Source organism: Heloderma suspectum, chromosome 2 (genome assembly GCF_057233095.1).
Source record: "Heloderma suspectum isolate Gila_16-S chromosome 2, 16-S_ref, whole genome shotgun sequence".
Lineage (NCBI taxonomy): Eukaryota > Metazoa > Chordata > Lepidosauria > Squamata > Helodermatidae > Heloderma > Heloderma suspectum.
In genome coordinates, this window is record NC_139459.1 from 256,366,820 (window position 1) to 256,392,493 (window position 25,674).

A 25,674-nucleotide genomic window follows, 5' to 3' on the forward strand; every position below is an offset into this window, starting at 1 on the left:
CTTTTTGTTTTTTCTCCTGAGAATAAACTTTGGTTCATAGAAAGATTGTTAATCCCTAGCAGTAGCTGGTACATAAATCTGGCCTCTAAATGCATCCAGTGTTAGTACCGAGCACGGTGTGCCAGGGACACACATTGAAATACAATGCTTGCGAGGATGGGTGTTATTTGGGTGTTATTTAGTGTAGAAAGCGCTGGAGGTCTGTTGAAGCAGTATGATACTCCGCATATTGGCTGTTAGTGTTCCTTTGTAAGGAAGAGAATAGAATCCATAGATGAAGATCCTGAGATTTGCGAGCATTAAAAGTAAGTGTTCTTTAATAAATGGCTACATATTTTTCACGAATTTAACAGGATGCAAACCAATAGCTGTATGGCATTTGCCCCACTTTTGGAAAATGTAAGGTCAAATGAATTAAAATGAACCCAGAACGTCTTACTAACCTACATCTTTGTTTCCCAGCCACATGCTGAGAGCTGGATACGTATAACAATAACTCGAAGGAGAGAAGCTGGAAGCAGACTGAATTTATAATAATTGAGCAGAGCAAATAATCATATGGGCAATGCAAGCAGTAGCTGCACAGTTCGTTTTCCATAATACCTATTGGTGCTATTTGGGTTTTTTCTAAAAGAGCAACACAGCACGGTTGTGTGTGTCTTTATTTGTGTGTGCTTATGTGTGTATACATGCCTATATATTGTTGCCTTAGAAGTGTTGAAGAAATCATACTAAGTGGCAGCAATGTTGCAACTAACGCAATGTTTTGCTAATTACTCTTAACTCAGCTGAGTGGTATCGGGCTGCAACCTTTAAGGATTTGAAAAGTGTGTAGGTGAACATTTCAGCAAACGGAGGGCTTCTGGCCTTGAGCACTTAGTCTTAGATATTTTGGAGGTAATAAACACTTTGTGCCCTAAGTTCCAGTCTAGTCAAACACAGTTGAACTAATGGCATTGTAGACTGGCACAGCCTTTTCATGTTCATGCCACCCAGTGGACTTCGACTTCTTATGGCTCTTTCTGTAATGCACAGTGAAGCCAGAGTTGGAAATCTTTGGCAGTATAGAGGATTTTGTTGTTTTAAAAAAGTATTTATCCTTAGGGAGGACCTCATTCTAAATAAGATGTTAGTTACAGTTGCTAGTTCAGCATTGCCCTGATAAACACTGATTTACAATGGGGAACGTTGGTGTCGCTGTACTTTTTCTGTAGGTAGCAACAAAGGCAAATTGCGACGGGTGGGCTCTGAATTGCAGATGTAATAATGTTGGAGGTTCATTTAGCATGAAAATTCAGCTTCCTCAGTCGTATGAGGTCTTTAAAATGGCAATGGATACTGCATATTTGAGGAGGGCATTTTGGAAATGATGGCTTTGTTCTAATAGATTTTTGCAATAACATATCGCTTAGACTAAAAGAAACCTCTCCAGACTTTCTGATTCTGTTTGCAGTTGTTTCCCAACTCTGTTGGCTATGCTGTGGTTCTTTCTCAATCATGACAGACAGCTGCACCCAGGGCTCCTGATACCATTTTACGGAAGAGGATGGCTTGGCTGCAATGCGAGATAAAAACTGCTCCCCAGCCATTGTCTCCTTGATTGGTCTTAGAATTACAGGCTGTTTTTGGAGCCAGCACAGACTGCTCCCTGCCCTCTTCCCCATAGCTCTTATTGAACTTCCCTTCCTGCTTTGTCATAGGACAGATAGGAGAACCATCTCTCGTGGTGTTGTGCTAGTAGGTTGTTGCACGTTATATGTCCATGGGCAATCTCAGCTAAAGTTAAATACTTTTAGGTCCCATTAATTTCCATGCAAAAGGTTTAAAAACATGCTTGCTTCTCCCATCAAAATGTATGGGATATAAAGAAGCTCAGTTTTGGCTGCATCATGTCCCCAAACTGCCATCTAAGTTTGGAACACCCAAACCCATTGGTGTTATACCCATTGAAGTCAACAGGACTGTTGTGAACATGTTTAGAATTGGGATGCAAGTTAATGGAGATATTCCATGTGAACTTAAAATGTCTCCACTGTGTCCTTTGCTGTATAGTTTGTTGTTGTCCAGCCCGGTCCAATGTTTGCTCGAAGATAACTCTATTGGATTCAGTAGGACTTGCTTCTGCTAGGATTGTGGTCTTCATATACAACAAAAAGACCTTTCTAAATTATAGTGATGGTAATCATATGGAAGAACTAGAAGGCAACTGCCATGTGGTAATATGTCAGAGGTCCTCCACCATGACAGCCATTTTGTAAAATGGCTGCCATGGGAGAGGGCTTAACCATTCACAAAATGGCTGTGATGGTGGATGTGGCCAATCACAAAACACCCATTTCCCAGAAGGGAAACTGGTGAGGCTAAAAGAAAAGAAACTTTTACAAGGACAAGGAAGAGGTGGGGTCTGTGTTCAAAACACAACTTTACTTTTCAGCCCCATTTCGCAGAAGGCAAACTGATGAGCCCAAAAACAAGTAACTGGCCAAGCAACAGAATATAGGGAAGAAGTGCTGCATGAGCCCTCAATGCCAAATTACATATTTGCCCCCACAAACCAAAATAAAATACCCATTTCACAGAAGGCAAACTGGTGATCCCCAGAGAAACACCCACTCACACCACAGGCCCCAGGTAAAATATACACGGACACCAGGTATGCAGAACACACACACACACATGCACGCACGCACAAACCACCACCACCAGTGGCTGCAGCCACCCACCTTTGTATTTTCTAAGTATGCCTCTGGGACCCACATGGGGAATAAAGATGACACTGGAGAGTGGCATTTTGCTTTGCAGCATGCCAGCCTCCTAGTTAAAAAAACCATTTTTTTTTTTAAACTACCCCAAAATCAAGAGGGGTAGGGAGCCTGGCAGATGCCAATGGAGGTATCTATGGCAGACTCCAGCAATATGCTATGTAACAATAGCGTAGTCAATTACAGTGTGTATTACAAGCTAATGCATTGCAGCCATGTTTTGAATTTACAAGCAGCCAACAGTTGGCAATATGGGTGCAGAAAGTCCTGAGAACAACTGTTGTATACTCGGTATACTATGTGTTTGTGCCATTTTGTAGAAGACTTTCATTTCTGTTTGTAGAAAATTAGTGTAAAGCATACATGGGTATTTGTCCTAATAATTGTTAGATAATACAGTGATGTCTCCATGATTTTTAAATATTTAAAACCTTTGTCCATAGCTCTGATGTTGGAAAGTGCTTAGGTACCTTTTAGACAGAATAACTGGGGAATAATTCACACATCTCTAAAACTGGTCAGTTGCATGAAAGTAACGAAATCCTCCCAGTGAAGTGTACTTACCTTGGTATTTTTCAGTTAGTGCAGCAAAACTGTATTAGGTGTAGTCTTCACTTCTTTCGCTGCGAGAGTATAAAAAACCTGCAGATGACACACAATCATTCATTGGGCAGAATGGAAGAGTGTTCCCGAAAAGAACAGTGCCAGGGAAGTACAGAAAATGGAGTGCTTGAGTCTTGAAAAGTTGCATTATCTTAGTAGAGTAGTAGATTAAATAAATGGCACCATATTATCTACTTGTTGATGTCAAAAGAGAAGCTGACAGGTACTAATGGCAATTCTGTTCCAATCCCATCTAAGAGAATTGGCTTCATCTTTCCCATTAGCTAAAGCAAACTCACTTCTCTGCTCTGCCCTGCTGGATGCTGCTGCTCCCTTGACTCAGAAGGAGGTCATTGTAAGTGTTGGGCCATGTTCCAAAACAGGGCTGCTGACTCCAGTCTAACTAAGGCACAGCAACTGTCAAGTCACTTTTGGATATAAAATCAAGATTAACTTTTCAAAGTGCCAAGCCAGATAATGCATGAAATGAAGAAATCAAGTTTGTATTGGAGGTAATGGTAGTGACTGCAAGTTGTTTAAAATTAAAATTAAAAGCAACACTTCTAAAGATTGCAGTGATGGGAAAGAGAGAATCACAAGGACTCCCCTGCCCTCCCAAGTATTGTTTTTATTTTATTCCTAATGTACTCTAAGGCTTATTTGCAATGCCCCTCTCTCAACTGTGAGAGGATCTACTTCTAGTATTACTTAATGGTGTGCTTTCTGTATGGATTCTTTGTCAAAATATGCATGTATATGATTCAATATATAAATATATTAATCTGTGCAGTTGTTCAGGCAAGCTTCATTTGTCCAGGTGTTTCATTATTTTTCTTAGAAAGGAGACAGGCAGCCATCATAGGTACTGAGGTATTCCGAGCCTCTTGTGAAAATCTGAGTGATTCTTCAGTACAGTGATATCTTCACCTAAGGAGCTTGGAGCGTAGTTTTTCTTCTCACATTTTACCAGTATCACACAAGAATGCCTTTTTTCCTGCAAAAGTTTTAAGAAGTGTGTGGTAATGAACTGATTTCTTGCAGTTAAGAAGAGGTTACCTGTCCAGGGACCGATAGGCACTAAACTGTCTTGTGCTAATCATTTATTGACTTGGACAACCTAACAACCCACGATTTAAACAAACTGTGGATTGTAGTGAATGAGTGAGTGAGTATGCTGGCTCCCTACCACTCCCACTTTGCTAAACAACCCAGGGATGCTGGGTTAGTGTGATGTGTGAACCTGGAGTTGTAGTTCCAAGTTTGGGTTGTTCCTCCCCCAACGACCCACAATGCAGTGGGAATGGGCAAAGGGTTGGAAGCCAGCACATTTGCTCGTACCTGAACACAACCCACAGTTTGTTTAACCATAGATTGCTGTGTTGTCCGTGGTGTCCACACTGATATGAATATGAATTGGAAAATCTTCTGGAAATTTTTCAAATGTAAATTACATTTACATTTAATTTAGTTAATTTGTATAGAGTCATTTGCATAGGAATTTTTTCAGTTTGCATTAGAAAATGCCCTAGAGAGATCTAATTTAGCATGTTTTATTTTACCTGTATTTAGTAAATAATAAAGCTAGAAAAAAGAGTAACCCATGGTAATTTCCCCCCCATACACCACAGGTATTTGACCTGAACTATTTGAGGGGAAAAAATAAAGCACCCTTAATATGATTTTAATGTTAATGTTTAAATGTTTTCCATGGAAAAATAAAGCACGGGAAATCACTGGTCATCTGAACCAGTCCATAGAATCCTCTGCTGCTACATTTATATTGAGTTGCTAATAGTTGAATTCACTTCAGAGTCTTTAAAAACGTTTCAAAGAAATGAAGAATTAAACCTGTTACTGCTTGGGAGAGGGAGAGGAAGTGCTTAGCAGTACATAGTAGTATGTGTCATAATTTCAGTCAGGAGTAGATAATGGTTTGTGTGCCTGTCCATCAGTTTTATTTTTGGATCTAATCTCCCTAAGGTACCGATTAACAGTAGCACCTGTGTGTTTCCTGTCACCGAATGCAATAGGAAGCAGAAAGCAATTGCCTAAACTGTAAATTAGGTTATGTGCTAAAGTTCATGGCTAAGTAACGGTTGATCACAGGTGGTCAGGAAAATAACAGAACTTCATAAGTTCATCTTTGTATTTTGAATGTCCCCTGTGGTATGGATTCTAGCAGACTATTCCAATTAAAAAGAAACCCTCCTGTGGGCCATTCTGATCTTCATTTTATAACACATCATTTGTCAACAGATAGTGCATATACTTTCCATTTCTTGTCTGCATTAATATTTTTTATATAATAAGAATGTGCTCTATGGAATAATAAACAGCTTCTCTGTCATTCACTTTTGTATTGGCCATTCCTTTAACTGTCACTATAAATCTTTAAACAGCCTACCTTTTTAGTGGGTAAAAGCTACCTAGTAGTTGGGCAAGAATGCAGTTGGTGGAAAACTCATTGCAAGCATGATAAAAGAGAGGTGAGACCCATTTATGGATTTACTCTGTGTCGGTGATAGCAGTGAAGAAATGTCACTTGGCTGCCACTGTTGCATTCACAGAGGTGCTATTTAAGGTGTTTAATGGTTTCTTTCATAGAGGCCTGGTGGAGCAGGTTGTGGAGTTTTCAAGAGCCTGCTGTGATCAATTTGTTTTATATTTTTGTGGATAAAATTGCTCTCAACTGCACTGACCTGGATGCCTTTTTTTTTAATGGAGTCTGAGATGGACACTGTCTGGTCATGTTGTTAAGGCTAGGACACTGTCTGGTCATGTTGTTAAGGATACATTTCAGCCAGTGCAACTTGAGCATCTGGACAAACGGCTTAGAAGTTGAGGCCTACCACTTGTTCTCTGGTTCCATGCCCTTCATAGGTATGGATTCAGGTCAGGCTTGGGGGCCTGTATTTCAGAAGTATTTAATGCCTCCTTGAGGAAGCAGTGGTGTGACCTCTGCTAAATAAATCAAGCATGGACCTGATGATCTATGGCAATTATCATCTTGTGTCTATCCTGCCAAGGTCAGGAGCTTGAAAGAGGGAGTACAACCTGGTTGGTTCTCTTGGATCTCTTAGTGGCTTTCACTACCATCAACAATGGTATCCTTCTGGGCTATCTTGTTGGGTCGGGCTTGGGGAGCATGATATTTTGGTGGCTCTGGTCCCAGAAGGCCTTTGCCTTATGGGCCACATCAAATTTCCACCTTGTCTCCCCCCCCCCCCCCGGCACGCTATTCAGTATCTATATGAAACTGCTGGGAGAAGTCATGCAGAGAGTTTAGGCTACTGTTGCAAGGATGAAACCCCACCATACCTCTCTTTTCCATTTACAAGCCCCAGGAAGGCTTTAGAACTCTTGAAGAGGTGTTTGGAGATGGTTTTAGGATGGATGAGGGTGAACAAGCTGACATTGAATCCAGATAAGATGGAGGTACTGTGGATTGGGAATTCAGTTGACCTGAATGGAGGGATGCAACTGGTCTTGGATGGGGTTACAATCCCCCTGAAAGAGCATTTTGTAGCTCTGGGGTAGTTGGGCTTAACTCTGTCTGTAGAGGTGGAGGTGACCTCAGTGACACATCAGCTATGACCCTGTCTACAGAGAAAAGATCTCACCCCAATTAGCCATGCACTAGTCACATGGCTATATCCCTTTGAAGACAGTTGGGAAACTTCAGCTGGTGTAGATTACAGCCAGCTGGATGTTGGTGGAGGTCAGGTGATTGAAACTTGTGACATGAATGCTGTATAGAATGGCTACTGCCATTCTGTGTAGTTGCACTGGTTGCTAGTACGTTTCTGGGCCACCGTGTGAGAAATTGTGATTGTGATTTTATTAGATCACTGAAGAAGACCAGTTTATGGCTGAAACATGTTTGATGGCTGTTGTATAACAGCATTTTCATGCTATTTATTTTAAAGATTCATCAAGTTATTTAATTTTTGAACCTATAAATGTTTTTACATGTATTTGTATATTATTTGTTGAATTTATTTATACATTTATTTGATATTATATATCTGAAATTGATAGTTGATATTTTTGTTGTTTTGGTCGTTAGGATTAACTTACTTTTGTGTCTTCTTCCTGCTTTTGTAAGCCCACCTTAAAGATTGGCTTGCTTGGCAGGTACAAAAGGTAAGAGTTTTTTTATTGAAAAAATGGTTCTGGAACTCCCTGTCTGTTATGGTGTGTATGGTCTCATCTTTACCAGTGTTCAAATAGATTTTTTAAAACTGATCTAATTTGAGTTGCTTTGTGTGAATTAGGTCTTTTATTTTTGCAGTTTTATTAATGAGTTGTTTGAAGGATTTGTATTTTTATTTGTTAGGTGTGTTGCTTGTGATATTTTATCTGACCTATGTTAAAAAAAAGTTGCACTGCTGTTAGGTTTTATTTTGATTCAGTTTTACTGTATTTGATGTTTTATTTTTAAGTGAGCTGCCTTGTAAGGACTGTGTCCTATGTATTTATATATAAACTAACAATTTGACTAATTTATTTTACTGAAATTGTTACCTTTTGGTGAGGGAAATGGGACAAGAGTGCTTTTTGATGACTCAAAAGCATATTTTTATTAATATCTATGTCATCTATATACCCAGCACTTTGCAAATAACAGATTTGACAGGTTCCTGCCCCCAAGGAATTTATAATCTAAAAACAGACACAAGGGACACAACAGAGGAAGGGGAGGAAAATGGAGATGGACTAAACAGGAGAAGAATATGAGTATTTCAATTTCATGTTCTTTGGCTAAGTTACAGTAGAGCATTAGGTTTAGGATGTTATACAGTTTTCATGGAAAAGGTGAGTTTTGAGGAGGGATTTGAAAGAATTAAGCTGGTGTCGTAGGAGGCTTTCTAGGTTATAGTTTAAGGAATAAAGGTCAGCAAGGGAAAGTAGAGTCGTTTCAGGGAGCAGGAGACCTTCAGATGGCTGAGAGTTAACACATACGTTCAGTATTCTGATATGCTATTCCTTATAACCTGAGATGTGACTGGGATACTTGTTAACTCACTTATTACTACACATTTTGTACCTGAGCTCCGATACCAGGTACAAAATATACATACCCTGTGTCGGTTAAGAAAGATGCAAATGTGTATAATTTGACATTTCTCCCTTTAAAACGCTTGGAAGTAGCAACTGGGGAAGGACTGGCTCATTTGAAGTACTTGGAAAGGGGAGAAAGAGAACCCTGTAGAGCCAACATGGGACATATTTTGATTTCTTATTATGAAATCTTTATGCTCTTGTCTTTCTCTACTCTGTGCTACACTCTGTGTAAACATTTGGTTTATGAGCAAGGAAATAGGCTGTGGTCATGCTTAAATTTGTGATGGAAAACAAAATCAGGGAGGCCTCCAAAGGAGGAGGATAAGAAGACTGCTGGGAAGGTGAATGAATTCTGTCTTCAAGGCAGAAGATATAGGACTGATACTTGTGCCTGAACGGATGTTTTCAGGAAGGAAGTCTGAGGAACTGAGGCAAATAGTGGTGACAAAAAATGATGTTCTCAACCTTATTGACAAATAGAAAGTTAATAAATCAACAAGCTCAGATGGTATCCATCTTAGAGTCCTTAAAGAACTCAAAAATGGAATTACTGAACTTCTAACAAAAATATGCAACATGTCCCTCAGATCAACCTCTGTACCAGAGGACTGGAAGACTGCCAAGTGTAACACCAGTTTTTAAAAAGGGATCCAGGGGAGATCTGGGAAATTACAGGGACATCAGCTTAACATCTGTTCCGGGTAAATTGGTTGAAAGCATTATTAAAGATAAAATTAGTAAGTGTATAGAAGCACAAGCTCTGCTGAAAAAGAATCAGCATGGCTTCTGCAAAGGTAAGTCCTGTCTCACTAACCTTTTAGAGTTCTTCGAGGCTGTCAGTAAACATCTAGACAGGGGTGATCCGGTAGAGATTGTTTACTTGGACTTCCAAAAGGCTTTTGGTGAAGTCCCTCACCAAAGACTCCTCTGAGCCAACTTAGCAGTCATGGAATAAGAGGAGAGGCCCTCTTATGGATCAGTAACAGGTTAAAGAACAGAAAGCAGAGAGTAGGAATAAATGGCCTCCCAGTGGCGGGATGTAAACAAGTGGGGTCCCACAGGGATCTGTATTAGGACCAATGCTTTTCAACTTATTCATAAATGAAGGAGTGAGTAGTGAAGTGGCCACGTTTGCTGATGACACCAAATTATTTAGGGGAGTTAAAAACAGTCAAATTGTAAGGAGCTCCAAAAGGATCTCTCCAAAGTGGGAGAATGGGCAACAAAATGGCAAATGTGGTTCAATATAAGCAAGTGTAAAGTAATGCACATTGGGGCAAAAAATCCCAAATTCAAATATAAGCTGATGGGATCTGAGTGAGCAGTGACTGACCAAGAAAAAGATCTTGGAGTTGTGGTGGCCAGCTTAATGAAAATGTCAACCCAGTTGTGAAAAAGGCAAATTCCATGTTAGGTATAATTAGAAAAGGAATTGAAAATACCACTGCCAAGATCATACTCCCCTTATACAAATCTATAGTATGACCACACTTAAACTACTGTGTACAGTTGTGGTCACTGCACCTAGAAAAATTGTAGAGTTGGAAATAGTGCAGAAAAGGGCAACTAAAATGATCAAGGGGCTGGAGTGATTCCTCTTATGACAAAAGGTTTCAACACGTGGGATTGTTTAGTTTGGGAAAAAGGGTGAGTAAGGGGAGACATGATAGAGGTGTATAAAGTTATGCATGGTGTGGAGAATGTGAATATGGAAACATTTTTCTCCCTCTCTCATAATACTAGAACCCGGGGTCATTCCATGAAGCTGATTTCTGGGATATTCAGGACAGATAAAAGGAAGGACTTCTTCACACAGCGCATAGTCAAACTATGGAATTCGCTGCCACAAGATGTAGTGACGGCCACTACGTTAGATGGCTTTAAAAAGGGGTTGGACAAATTCCTGGAGGAGAAGGCTATCAGTGGCTACTAGTCGATATTTCCTAACTCTAACAACAATCCTGTGAACCTGATGTGTCTCTTTTCCTGTTGGCTGTTCCAGATTGTGTCTTTAATATGACCTGGAAGAGGAAATTAGCAGAATAATATGATAGCAACCTGTTCTTCATTTCATATTTCAAGAAACAAGATTATTTTGTGATGTAGACACAGTTCTAAGTTAGTCTCAAAAATCTTCTGGTTTTATGCATTGATTTTGAAATCAAGGCAGGTATGATACTGAAGCTGTAAAAGGATAAAGGGATACACTTTTCTGGAGCATAACCTCTATGTACTGTATAATAGCATGTGTTGTTTAATAGCATTAGCAATAGCTGTAATGCTTTGCTAAGATGTATTTGCTAATAAAAAGGTAAAGGTGTCCCCAACCAGTCGTGTCCGACTCTAGGGTGCAGTGCTCATCCCCGTTTCTAAGCCAAAGAGCCAGCGCTGTCCGAAGACGCTTCCGTGGTCATGTGGCCGGCATGACTGAACACCGAGGTGCACGGAACGCTGTTACCTTTCCTACCGAAGCGGTACCTATTTATCTACTTGCAATTTCTTGCTTTCGAACTGCTAGGTTGGCAGAAGCTGGGACTGAAGACGGGAGCTCACTCCGTCATGCAGCACTCAGGTCTCAAACTGCTGTCCTGCCGACCTTCCAGTCTGCAGTTCAGTGTCTTAACCACTAAGCCACCGCAGCCCCTGTATTTGCTAATACAAGTACATTTAATTGATATATAAAATATCTATGGCAAGACTACTGGCATTAATAAATAGACTGATACAGCCATAAATGATCAGTTCATCTGATATTTATTTTGGTTGGCTGCAGTCCTAAATGTAATTGAACCAGAAGCATTAGTGAGAAATTGTTGCAGCAAGTATATTTTATACTGCCTGGGTTAATTGATGACTGCTTTATTATGGGTGACATTTTTGGACATTAGTGTGATAAGTGACTCCATTTTAACTTATTTTATTTTAGATCTTATAAAAGGCATGCTTTACTAAATATATAGCTCCGTGGAACAGCCATGAAACCACCATGTTATTCTGCTTCATATTCAGTGTTAAAATAATAGTGTCAGTAATACCTCCAGACTCTTTATCCATCTAAGCTATGTATGAACAATCTGTCTAGGCTTGATAAACGTAAAGTTTTGCTATCTACTTGGAACTTCCAAACCGGGGGGGGGGGAGGGGGGGTTTGTAAAGCAGGCCAAGCTTTTAAGCTTGGTGTATCACAAGCCGGGTCGCAAGTACGAATTGCTTAAAAAAGAGGAAATGCATCACCAAAAAAGAAGACAAAAGAAGGTAGCAATTTGTTTAGAAGAACATTCAGAAATAATGATGATAATTTAAATAAAAATATAGTACATCTCACCATAGGGTGGAAGACTGGGACCAGGTCACCTGTGTGCCTTGCTCAGTCTGCTGTCCAGGTGCTGCTGTTGTGCAACTTCGAGGGCCAGCTCTGCCTTCAGATAGTTCTTTATCTTTGTACTGGACGTGGACTGGACAGCTGTTCAAGCAGAGGACATCTTCAAAATAGAGAGCAGCCCTTCACGTAGAGGATTATTGTCTGTAAAGGAGGACACATGGCCACCCAATTACAGGTTGTGTGGGCCTGATATAAAATGGAACAGCTCTCTGCATCACAAAATGAGGAATAACAAAGTGGACACACATCCCAATCACCACTAGATGAGCGGTGCATGCCTGAACCTGTATCAAACTGCATGCCTGAACTAGCAAAACCCAATACTTGATGCACCTGCAGTGACGTGGGTTTTCCAGAACATTTTAAATTGGAAATTAGGCTAATTTGCATAGAGTTGTTTGTGCAGGAAAATTCTACTTTGGCATAGGAATATTTTGGATGCCCTAGAGAGTGATCTAATGTAGTATGTTTATTTTACTTGTATTTAGTAATCAACAAAGAACCCCACGTTATTTTTTTTGTCCCAATAAAGAGGTGTCCCCAACCAGTCGTGTCCGACTCTAGGGTGTGGTGCTCATCCCCGTTTCTAAGCCGAAGAGCCAGCGCTGTCCGAAGACGCTTCCGTGGTCATGTGGCCGGCATGACTGAACACCAAGGTGCACGGAACGCTGTTACCTTTCCCGCTGAGGCGGTACCTATTTATCTACTTGCAATTTCTTGCTTTCTAACTGCTAGGTTGGCAGAAGCTGGGACTGAAGACAGGAGCTCATTCCGTCACGCAGCACTCGGGTCTCGAACTGCTGTCCTGCCGACCTTCCAGTCTGCAGTTCAGCATCTTAACCACTGAGCCACCGCGGCCCATTTGTCCCAATACACCCCAAGTATTTGATCTGAAATACTTAAAGCACACAATGTCATTTAAATGTTATATTATGTAGAGTTTTTATTAGAATACTTGTAAAATTTTAAAGACAAAAGCATATACTTCTCTTCCATTGTTAAAAGGTCAGAAAGAAACAAAAGAACTGAAAACTGTTGACACACTAATACGCTGTGCATGATATGCTGACAACCACCCATCATTTCAACAAAGTTCGACTCTCTTTGACTAAGGTTGTTGGGACATCTTCAGTTTCGCTGACACTACCTATTAGCTCTATTTCACACTGAGACGTATACTTATTTCAATAAAATATATGCATTCTTTCAAATACTTGCTAAGGATAATCAGTTGTAAAACTTTAATTACAGCTTTGAAACTGCCAAGCTTGCCTAATACTGTATTTACAATTTGCTCCATTCAGTGTTAGTAATGAGCTTATGTAATGGAAAATTTTCTTCAGAAAAATTAAGCACTGGAAATTTTTCCAGACAATTTTCTATTTTGGAAAATTTTCTGCCTCAGATCACTGTGCACCTGGGCCATTTAAAAGTTTGATCACATTTCAGAATGCTTTTGTTTTTGTTTTCAAGTAAGCTTCTTCGCATCACAGTTGTAACAGATATCTTGAAAGTGTGATCACAGGATGTATCCTACACAGTGTTTCTGAAAAGCATCAGTGTGGGTGCCTCTGAATACAAGGGGATGCTGTCATGGCAACAGGGTGTTACTTCACAAGCTTCCACTTTGTTCAGCCAAACAGGGAAAGGTTTTGAATATAGAAGAGAGTTACACAGAGTGAAAGCTGCCTGAGGGTGCATGGCTGCCTGCACTGGCTACAAAAGGATAGGTTGCCAAAAGGGTCTGACCTTGGAATCCGTCCTGGAGGATAGGTAGGGAAAGAGGAGAGGAAAGGGTGGTTGCAGCAGTGACTCGAGGGGGAAACACAGGAGCACAGGAAGCAAAGAAACAAAGAGGCTATGGACTGCACAGATACATGAAAAGCAAAGAAGGGATGAGGTATCTGTGTGAAGCAAGGCACATAAAAGGAAGTATTGGAAGCTGAAAGACAATTAAAGTGGAAAGGACGGGAGATTTCTTCAGTTTTGCAGTGATGCTGGCTTTTGCACAACATATTGGGTTAAAGTCCACGAGGACTCTGTAAAAGGATACTGCTTCACCATGACCTTTCTTAACATGCAAAGCTCCTCAGATATGTGAAGGCTTATTCAAGCAATCACATAGGGAGGATTTTTAACCTTTATTGCTGCAAAAACATTTTATATTTTAAAAGCCACCATGGCTGGGTGGTGGTTTAAAAAATACACCAATCCTACTCCTACAGAGTTCCTCAGTTAGCAAGTCAAGTTCATATTCATGCTGTGCCACCATTTGGTTTTCTCTATAGAGATTACTCCTCCTCTCCAGAACAAGAGAAGGCATTTTGTTTTTGTAAAGGTGTAAATAGGCTTTTCACCCCTTGTGTAGCAATGATGTCCCCACTGGACGCAAGGCTTTACTTCTTCTTTGATTCATCAGCTCCTAAAGCAGGATTGAGAATAGGGCCACCAGAGTAGTAAGGACGACAATTACTGCTTTCATTTGATAATTTAGATGTTGGGGAAAGTGCCTCATCCTCCTTGTCCCCACCCTTCTTTGAAATGGCCAAAGTACAACTTTTGCACCCGTCTTCCAGTGATCCCTGGAAGGGGGTGTGAGCAAAATGGAGGACATTTCTCTTCCTTTACACTACCTCATGAAATAAAGAGAAACATGGTTGGCTTAAGCTGAATTGTACATTTTTCAATTCAATAGCTTGTGAGGGGCATCAGCATAGAGAGAAAGAGTTAACCCCCCTCCTCTCTCCATGCCACCCCACTACCACAGCAGCTGCTTTTTGAAGGAAAAAAAAGTCCAGAGTTTCATTCATGAACCTCCACATAACGTGTATTTGGCCCATTTGATAGTAGGCTTTCATTTTTCCAGGGTCTGGTACCCAGTGTAGCAGAAGCAAACAGAAAACTAACTTCCTTCTTGTGTGTAGCTAAAGGAGAGGAAATGTGCAGTTCTTGGCTGCAGGATAGCTCTTTGCCAAACCACGGCAAGCACTAGGACTCGATTCAGGATGCTTTCTGTTAACAATTTATGGAGGGGTAGCCATGTTAATGTCTTGCAGCAAAAACTACGAAGAGACTTTTGGCACCTCAAAGATGAATACATTTATTATGATCTAAACTTTTCTGGACTATAGCCCACTTCATCAGATACACAGATTGTTACTCTGAGTCTTGAGTATGTATACAAACATGAGGGGGGCGGGAATTGCAAACTGAGGTTAGAGGGAGCTCTAAGGTTCAGTACATGGCATCTCCAATTAAAAAAAGGATTAGGTAGCAATTGATGAGCTGCTGCCAATCAGAAGTACTGGACTAGGTTGATCAAGGGTCTGACTTCTTAAGGATCTTATCTTAAGGATAAGACAGCTTCGTATTACCCCCTCTGCACATTAATTCCTACATAGAAAGATACATCTGAACAGGGCTAAAGCATAGTAGCTGCAAGGTAAGACCTGAGGAGTCGTTACATTAATGTAGCTGGGTCTATAGCAGCCCCCTTGCTTACCACACGTAGTACTTCTGTTTTGTGTAATGCGGTGCTTATGCAGTGGGAGCTGTTGGCTATAGAGGCTCAGTAGTGACATCAACTGAAGGCTGGCCGAGGTTCAAAGTAATGCAACAAACAACAAGAAAAGTCTTTATCACAGACAAGAATTAATTGTCATACACTTAGGGGTTACACGTACATCCAGAAGCAATAAATATAACTCATTCTGTGGCTCAGTGATAAATCTACAGCAACTAATTAAAGATGCATTTCCTGAGTGCTCATAATATAATGCATAGACTTCACTGTGTCACTATCTCTACTTAGATAAAATAGGAATCATCTTGTGTCTGAATTTGTGCCAGTAAATGGTTCTGGGTCACTATTTAAATTGAGACAGATCATTTGGTCTCTTCTATATATTGTGATTCAAATTGCACAGGTATTGACTTGGATCCTAGGATAAATGAAAGGAAGGAAGTTCACAAAAGTTTCTAGCCTCCCCCTTTAAACCTACTTGTGCCTCCACCCCCAAGCATCTCCAGTGGGTCCAGTGTGCCTAGTGAACAATGTGGCATGGATCCACCTAATTTGGGGCAATTCCTCCCTTCTCCAGCAGCCTCCCATGCTCCATCCCACATTGTTCAGGAGGCATCCCTGACTCTGAAGAGGCTTTCCATGTGACTGCAAGGAGGAGAAAGGAGGGGAAACTTTCCTTCCTCGAACTTCTTTCCATTCACTTATCTTAGGATCCAAGCGGTTATATTGCATGTTTGCTCTTTCTGAATCAAATTTCAAATCCAAATGATGTCCCATGGCTGTTGCCTGATGTGGCCATATGTCTTTAAAAAATAATTCATTGTACAGTTGGATAACTGACAGAATATAAAAATATTTGAATGCATTTCTCAGCTCCTGTTCACCCATGTCTGTGGTGTTTAACTCTTTCCCCATTGTGCTCTGGAAGTTATTAGCTCTGATATGTACCCTTCTTGGCCCCAGTCACATATATAATGAATATAGACCTTTGTTATAGGATGGCTTATAAATACAGATAATAAATATTATGTCCCCTCTTAACCAGAGTTCTGGGGAATCTCCAGTTCCAAACACATCCAGTTAGTTGGACATCTAGTTAGTTCCCAAAACAGACTCTATGGCATGTTTCCTTATCTTACATGCATTTACTCTTTGCAAACAGCTGTTTGCATTCAGTCATTTTTAATCGAGAAGGAGAATCAAGCACAGACAAAGCTAAAGCGGTTACAACCTGAACTCTTGCTGCCTGTTCACTCTCCTACCCTTGCTCCACTGGGCCTTTGCATGTTAGCTGCACACTTGGTGCATGGTGTTGATATTATAGTTATATGCACTGATTTTTCTATTCTACTGACTGCCATTCTGCTCCTCCCTTTGAGACCAATCCTAACCTGGGGCAGATGGGAGTTAACAATTGTTCTCTTTGCAGCTAATTCCAGAAATACCATTAATTCCAATCCTGCCACTATTACCAGCCCAAATTTATGGTTAAACTGAAAGAAATGCTGTCTCCTAAAATATTAGCAACCTGAACTGAGGTTGTTGCTTACAAGTTTTATTTTCACCCAAGCACAACTCTGGAAGCTTGGGTAATGTGGAAAATAACCCATTTTACTTTTTAAAATCAATCAATCAATCCTGAACCTAGTTTTCACAACAAGCAGATGAGAAATAAATCTGAATCTCAGTTAGTCTACCTCAGACTGCAGCTGCTTGTACACATGACTGAATGCTTCTTGGTAGAAAAATAATTTCTACACACACAACTCGCATATCAAGAAGAAGACTATATATTTATTTATTCATTACATTTCTATACTGCCCAGTAGCTGAAGTTCTCTGGGCAGTTCACAACAAGGCTAGTTTTCTATATGCGGAGATTTTGTTTTACCTGTGGAGGAGCATTTAATCATGAGAGCCCCACCTGCAGCCTGAAATGTCTTAATGCAGTCACAGGGTTGCTTCCTCATGTGCTGTGGGAGTATGACCTGCAGTGCTCATGCTTCCACCCCCACCCAGGAACCTCCTACCCTGTACCTCAGAATGCTATCCACACAGTAGAATGAATTCCTGACTTCTAGGCTGGATTATTTACAAATCATTACACAGAGGAATGAAGCCAAAGAGCTTGGAAAATCCCCAGATATATAAAATGGAGCACTGTCCATCAGCTTAATAACCCACAGGGAATATAGGTGCATCCTCTCATCAAAGATACACAAGACAATCCTTGTGGCTGGCCAACCCCTCACATCGTTATCTCTGTTTCATACCTAAAAAATTGAACCAGTGAGCCACTGGAAAAATGTATCATTTCGGGAACACAGTATTTACCAGAGCCGGCCTTGAGGGGATAAGCACTGGGGAGCTTGTGGCCCATGCTGTAAAATGTCGCAACATAGGATGGATCTCTGTGTGTTTATGTTGGGTGCATTTTACTTATGCGTCCTCTGAGTAACGTTCTGCCATGCTACCTTATTTATTCTGTACAATAAATTTACTGTGGTGATAGAAACTCTGTCATATAGCTGTCTGGTGAACTGTCAACATGTGTTGTCTAAAGGATCTGAGTAGTGGTTGTCTGTAACCTAATGCCACCTAAGTTTTGCGTTATGCTACCATATTATTCACTCCACTAAAGAAAACTATAAACATCCCATATTGTTATGCCTCTGGGTAAGGAACAAAACTAAAACTTTATTAATATTTCTTTCTTATAATACTTAAGGAGTGCTCACCGTGGAGCCAAGTAAACAAGCAGAATTACCACCAACTAGAATTTTTAAGTAACCTCAGAGATACACTTGAAAAACTAAAATTGAAAGTGGCAGGTCTTAGGTATGCTCTATTTTTTCTTTGTAATTGCTTCCATAACTATGAAATCTGTTGTCTTTCACAGAAATGATATCTGCTTTCATGTTGAATGTGGTATTGCAGCATGCTACCATGTGGTTGTCACAAGGGCTTAATGATATTTAAAATGAAAAACAAGTAATGTCAAAAAAGGAGAAAATGTCAAATTTCTCTTTTTGGAGGATGCTATTCAATGGGTTTGACAGTTTCTTCTCTTAATAACATTGTGTTGTCACAATGGAGGCATTAACAGCTCAGGCACAACAGCCTTCAGTTGGTCTATATATTACTTTGGCCACAGGGATTGGCATTTCAGTGGCAAATGTCCAATCTCGCCATATCTTTGGAAGTATTGTGAAGTAGAAAGCAACTATAAGAGTCAGCAAATCACAGTGAACCACCCCCCAACCCTACTACTGGTAAGACACCCACGATAAGATAGCCCCAACTTGTATAGTAAGTTTTGCTTCATGGCACTACCACAGTTATGGCAAACCTAAGCAAACTTGCAGGGATTAGTACCCCGGTGGTGAATGTAATGTATAGATTGGCCCCTCAAATTCTGTTTTGCTACTGCTAATTTAACTCTCAGTAGTCCTGGACCTTTATAAATTTGTACTAAGATTTATTGCTCTGAGATGGTGTCTGGCTTACAAGTTAGCATAACAGTACAGTCTGTCTTCCACTGTTGTTAGATAATTTATTATTTCTCCATTGGGTCCTCCAGAGGTTGCCATTTCAATCTTTGAAAAAATGCAAGCACAAGAGATCCTAAGGAACCTGCGGCTCCCAGAGTTTGAAGACTTCAGCCAGTTCTTCCGAAGTTTGCCAGCTACCACCTTGGTAGGCATTGGTGCCTTTGCAGCTGTCGTTGCATACTGGCTGGCTAGCAGGCCCAGAGCAGTGAAACCACCATGTGACCTCCTGATCCAATCAGAAGAAATTGAGGTGAGGTCATTGCTCTTTATGAAGAACAGAATTAAATTTAGGAACAGTAAAAATTTTTGTTGTGCTTTTTTCAGCAGTAGGCAGTGCAGTTCTTATTGCATTGATCTTTTACAATATTCATAAGCAATCACCTAAAAATTACAACTGACTGTTAACATAATGGCTTGCCCAGAGAAAAACTGGACCCTAATGGTGAAAGACAAGCTATTTTTCAAAGCTGAAAGTTGATTCAGTACGTGGATCTTGCTCGGAGATTTTGTGAGTGAGTCATAGTCGGTGTTTTATGGGATGCAGTTTTCTAAATCTGTGATTACAGTATGAAATGATACATTAGTCTCTTAAGATTTGACTGGATAATCTTGCCATACACTGCCACAATGAGATATCCAGAGGATGGGTGAAAGTTGAAGCTAAGGTGAAGGGAATGTAAACTTTTAAAATTTTGTTTGGTGATGGGTGGAGATTTAAACCAGGGACAACATGCCTAGAGCAATGTGCTGCAGGGAAATGGGATCCTGGCTTTTGTGTTAAGGTATGAATCAAGACAGAATGGGTGGCTTATCCATAAAGGACTTCCACATGTACGCCCTCATCATTTGCTTATTAGTAGCAACCACATAATATTTATTTCTGCAGTAAAAGCACCATAGTACAAATAATAACTAAGTAGTTAAATTGATTTGATGTCTTATATTTAAATATGCCTGCTCACGAGCAACAAATGCTTTCAAAGAATAACATGCTGAATTGAACACTAATTTAGTAGAGCAAAGTAATTTTTGGTCTAGTCCCTCATGTTTTTGTATTATCCACACATACACAAAGGAGGAAAAAGATAACCCAGGACTGGATATTAATGACATTTTTACAATGTTGGTTTTCTGAATAACATAAATGATGCAATAAAATCTCCTTGTGACTGTTCTTGTTTGTAACATGCTTTGTAATCCTTGGAGGCATATTTGTAAAAGCATAGACAAAGTGAACTAATTATACTATTGAGATTCCCTTTGTGGTACGCAAAAAACCTCATTATTACTTTATTTAAAATGTATATACAAAACTTTCCCTATGGGAATGGTGCACTTCCATCCTTGATGATGCTTTGGGGGTTACATGTTGTTGTTGTTCAGTCGTTAAGTCGTGTCCGACTCTTTGTGACCCCATGGACCATAGCACGCCAGGCCTTCCTGTCCTCCGCTCTTTCCCAGAGTGTGCTCAAATTCATATTCATTGCATCGGTGATGCTATCTAGCCATCTCATCCTCTGCTATCCCCTTCTCCTTTTGCTTTCAATCTTTCCCGGCATCAGGGTCTTTTCCAGGGAGTTTTCTCTTCGCATTAGGTGGCCAGAATATTTGAGCTTCAGCTTCAGTATCTGTCCTTCCAATGAGCACTCAGGGTTGATTTCCTTTAGAATGGACTGATTGGACCTCCTTGCAGTCCAGGGGACTCGTAAGAGTCTTCTCCAGCACCACAGTTCAAAAGCATCAATTCTTCGGTGCTCAGCCTTCCTTATAGTCCAGTTCTCACAGCCATATGTTGCTACTGGGAAAACCATAGCTTTGATTATACGAATCTTTGTCAGCAAGGTGATGTCTCTGCTTCTTACTATGCTGTCTAGGTTTGCCATAGCTTTCCTCCCAAGGAGCAAGCGTCTTTTAATTTCATGGCTACAGTCACTGTCTGCGGTGATCTTGGAGCCCAAGAAAATAAAATCTGTCACTGCTTCCATTTCTTCCCCTTCTATATGCCAGGAAGTGATGGGGCCAGATGCCATGATCTTAGTTTTTGTAATGTTGAGTTTCAAACCAGCTTTTGCACTCTCCACTTTCACCCTCAACAAGAAGCTCTTTAGATCCTCTTCACTTTCTGCCATTAGGGTGGTATCATCTGCGTATCTGAGGTTGTTGAGAATTCTCCCGGCAATCTTAATTCCGACCTGTGATCCATCCAACCCAGCGTTTCTCATGATGTACTCTGCATATAAATTAAATAAGCAGGGTGACAGTATACAGCCTTGTCGTACTCCTTTCCCAATTTTGAACCAATCGGTTGTTCCATGTCCAGTTCTTACTGTTGCTTCTTGTCCCTCGTACAGGTTTCTCAGGAGACAGGTAAGGTGGTCTGGTACTCCCATCTCTTTAAGAATTTGCCAGAGTTTGTTGTGATCCACACAATCAAAGGCTTTAGCGTAGTCAATGAAGCAGAAATAGACGTTTTTCTGGAATTATCTTGCTTTCTCCATGATCAGGTGAATGTTGGCAATTTGATCTCTAGTTCCTCTGCCTCTTCGAAACCCAGCTTGTACTTCCGGTTGTTCTCGGTTCACATGCTGCTGAAGCCTAGCTTGTAGGGTTTTGAGCATCACCTTGCTGGCATGTGAAATGAGCGCAATTGTACGGTAGTTTGAACACTCTTTGGCATTGCCCTTCTTTGGAATTGGAATGTCAACTGACCTTTTCCAGTCTTGTGGCTACTGTTGAGTGTTCCAAATTTGTTGGCATATTGAGTGCAGCATTTTAACAGCATCATCTTTTAGGATTTTAAATAGCTCAGCTGGAATACTGTCATCTCCGCTAGCTTTGTTATTAGTAATGCTTCCTAAGGCCCACTTGATTTCACGCTGTAGGATGTCCGGCTGAAGTTCAGTGACCACACTCTCATGGCTATCAGGGACATTAAGATCTTCCCTGTATAGTTCTTCTGTGTATTCTTTCCACCTCTTCTTAATCTCATCTGCTTCTGTTAGGTCCCTGCCTTCTTTGTCCTTTATCATGTCCGTCTATGCACAAAACGTTCCCTTGAGATCTCCGATTTTCTTGAAAAGATCTCTAGTCTTTCTTGGGGTTTACTTAGTGTTATCCAAATATATCATTTCAAGATGAACCAAAGCAAACTTCTTTGAAGTGATCATGGCTTATGTTAAGCTTATTGCCGAGTCAAAAAGAGTAATTAATCCATGATACGTCAGGCATTTTTCTTTACCAAGAGAAATTACTAAGCATCCGCACAGCAGGCCTAGAAAGACCAACACCCAGAGAGAGGGGTTCAAGAAGAAAATACTGAAGAACAAAAGTGCACACACTGGAATATTTTCAGAATAAATTATCTCTGAAATAAGATACCTAGTTTATTCATGTCCACTAACACAAATTGATTGGCCACTATGAGAACAGAATGCTGGACTAGTTAAGTCTGGCCTGATCCTGGTCTGATCCAGCATGTTCTTACAAGGATCAGCTACGCCAAAACAGGGGACTTCCTTCAACTAACCTAGAGAAGCAGGATCATACTTTTAAAAAAAATCCTGGCTGCTCAGTGGGATTAGCTTTAAGAACATGGTCAGCCCAGTTGGATTATTAAAATCACACAATTCCCACAAGATCTGAAATGCCTGTATTTGAAAGCTCTCCTCTCCCATTCTGCCTTGTCATCTACCACTCCATTCCTAATCTGCACCTTCCATTGTTGGGATCTTTGGCCTGTCCCCCATATTATTCTGTGGATTGTCTTTAGATTGTTGTGTCTTTGCTATCTTTGGCAATTAATCTCTTCCATAAAATGAGGAAGAAATGTTTGGGATAGTACATTTTGCTATGTCTGGAAGAGCCTTCACAATCTGCCACAAATCGTATATGAAAGCAAGCCTATACTGTTTCCAGATTAGATAGGATGTGTATTGTGTAGGAAGCCAGTATTCCACTGGAAAACATGTGTGACCTATGATACAAGGACATACATCCCTGGCCAGGCATGGTGTAAGCTAGAGTATCCTCAACCCACTCCATCATTTGGACCTGAGCAGGTTCAAGAAACATAGCATATTACTGGTTTACCTTGTTTTGTCTCTGTTGTGCAAAACTGGAAGTGAGGGGTGGGGTGGGGTAGGCAGTAAGAAATAAGAACTGCAGTGGGAGAATCCGCTTTGCAGCCATGCACATGCCATTTTTTCTTATGCTCCTCATATTGAACAGTTTTTGAGAAAACAATTCAGCTTAGGCTGTGACTTCAGCATTAATTCAGGCACTGTTCACTTCAGTAGGGTGGACTTCACCTTAACATGGCGCCTTTATTTTGTTAAGGTTTGTCTCCTTCCTTGTAGTCCAAAGAACTATCAGAATAGCACACAAATAAATTAAATCCATGCAATAAAAGACATGTACTCATCACAGCCCACGAAAACCCACATTAACTAAAGCCAGTTCTTAGCTGCTTATCTTAAGTGGCAAATGCCTAAACAGTCAAATCTTTACCAGCTTTTAAAAAGATCAGTAGAAAGTGAGCCTGGCAGGCTTCCTTGGCAAGTGAATTCCATGATGAAGGAGGTAACCACCAAGAAGGCCCTATTTCTGGTAGCTGCTCACTGTTCAGAAGTTGGGACCACTTTGAGCAGGCTTCCTTGGAAGATCTTAAAGAGTGTGATGGTATATATGGATGTTCATGCCCAGTTGCTTCCCTGGAACATATATGGAAGTGTATATACAAGCAAAAGAGGGTTTGCTTACATAAATTCATTAACATCAGTGGGATCACTCAAAGGTAAAATATTAAGCAGTGTCTGTTTTTAGGAGTTTTGAAAAGTGTGTGGATGGATGTACAAAGCTTTACCATGAAAGCTAAACATTTTGGCAGAATTATATGATAATTGCTTGCTAAAGGTTTCTATATATACGCAAGATTATAGAAGATTTCAAACCTGCAGTTTTACTGTATTGATTTTTCTGAACACTTTGTTTTGTACCTTGTGCTTTCAAAATATTTTCATTGCTGGCTGCAGAGAAATGTTCCCTATGGACACTGGTATGGAATTAAATGTATATTTCATGAGTCTTCCTGCATCATTCATGTTATCCTCAAAGCAAGTCAACGGTGGGAGTGGGGGGAGATAAATTGTTCTCTACACAGCTGCATACCTTAACCTTCTGTTAATTTTTCCTTCTGCCCCTGACTATGTCTCTTTATATAGCTGAACGTTTGCACAAGATGAATTCTGTGGACCTATTATCACCATTCCAATCTAGTGGATAAGTTTTAATGGTCTTCTTATTTTATAATCTAAGATTAGCCTACAGTTTCAATCAACATTTTTCTGAACGTCCCTATTTCACAGAACTTAAATATAGATAGGAAGATTGGATTATCCTTGGATTTTTAAGTTGGGGAGAGACTTGTTTTGCTTAAATAAAGCAAGGGAGAATAGAGACTGATCTGCTTAACAACATCTCATACCTGTTTACCAAATGCGTTCTATGCATTAAAATGAGGAGGGTCAGTGACTTGTTGATGCACCTGTATTCCATTCATATTTGAAGTTTGGAAATGAATGTGTTGTTAATCAGGGGAGGTGACCAGTGTATTGTCATGTCAGTTGTTGATATGAAGACAGGAACTTTGGTTAACAAACTATAGCTGGTTGTAAACATAATTTCATCAATCAAAATGGCACTTTACAGAGCCATATAAACACAAAGCCAGGTCCCCAAGGAGCTTACAATCTACATTTTGACAGTGGGACAGATATGAAGGGGTTAGGAAAAAACAGGGTAACAAGGGATGAATCTGAACAACTGAATTTACATGTAGTTGAGGCTTCACTTCTGTTTGTATGAGAACTAAGGAGTGCTTACAGTAGATTTATTATATTGTCATTGGCCGGGTTTGCACGATTGTGAGGGTAAAAGAAGCAATTGTGGCTTCTCCCCCTCCCCTGCTGTACATGTGCTGGTTGTTTACATAATTACCCACGCTACAGCATGTCATCCAAACCCAGTGCGCAGCAGAGGTGGCTTCATACCCACCCTACAACCCACAACGTGCAGTAGGTGTTGTGGGGTGGTTACAAAGCTACCCCTGCCCTGCTGTGCTGGGTTTGGACAACACGCCAACCCGTGCTGCAGCGCAGGTAATTATGTAAACAACAAGCATGGGGGCAGGGGAATTAGCCACGATGGCTTCTTTTACCCCTGCGATCATGCGAACCCACTCATTGAGTCTGCAGTTTAATAGCTTTTATAACTCTGAGAGACTGGAATGAGGCTCCAAGAGCCCATGTCCAATGTAGAGTTGCTCCTACCCAAACGCCTGATCTCCCATTGTTGTCTGTATTATTTCATTATAGGGCTGGGATGGTGCACGGAGATCTGTAATTGGTGATTGCTCACAGCTGCTAACTCACTACTATGATGATGCAAGGACCATGTATGAGGTTTTTAGAAGGGGTTTTAATATATCCGGTAAGTCGTTGAAAGTCTTAGTGTCTCATAGCATCATGTTAATCTTTACTGCTTAAATTCCCCACTCGCCCCACATAGGATGTTGCCTCATTTTCTGTAAGAGGACATTGTGGGTTCATTGCCAAAAGTGATTGTAGTTGGTTGGTGGTTCTTTTGTGCTGTGAACTCAGTTGACCATGATTGGGCCAGTCCTACGTTCATTTTGAGGGACAGTTCCATGAAAATGCAATGGACCGAAGGTAGTTGGGTGCTGTTTTTATTTTTCTCATTGTGTTTTTTTATTGTGTTTCATTTTTATGATTG

The 25,674-nt window shown here is 40.5% G+C and overlaps 1 protein-coding gene across 14 annotated transcripts in view; it reads left to right on the forward strand.

Moving 5' to 3' along the window:
- ACSL6 (acyl-CoA synthetase long chain family member 6) overlaps nt 1–25,674 on the forward strand; it is a 117,215-nt gene that overhangs the window by 41,611 nt on the left and 49,930 nt on the right. For 10 of the 14 annotated variants that reach the window (XM_084838873.1, XM_084838876.1, XM_084838884.1 and 7 more), the window contains 2 exons: nt 18,915–19,135; nt 25,257–25,371. In XM_084838873.1, the coding sequence (XP_084694999.1) occupies nt 18,915–19,135; nt 25,257–25,371 (336 nt within the window). Of the gene's footprint in view, nt 1–18,062; nt 18,173–18,914; nt 19,136–25,256; nt 25,372–25,674 lie in introns of those variants that run through there. The other 4 variants (XM_084838883.1, XM_084838886.1, XM_084838880.1 and 1 more) reach the window with 3 other exon arrangements.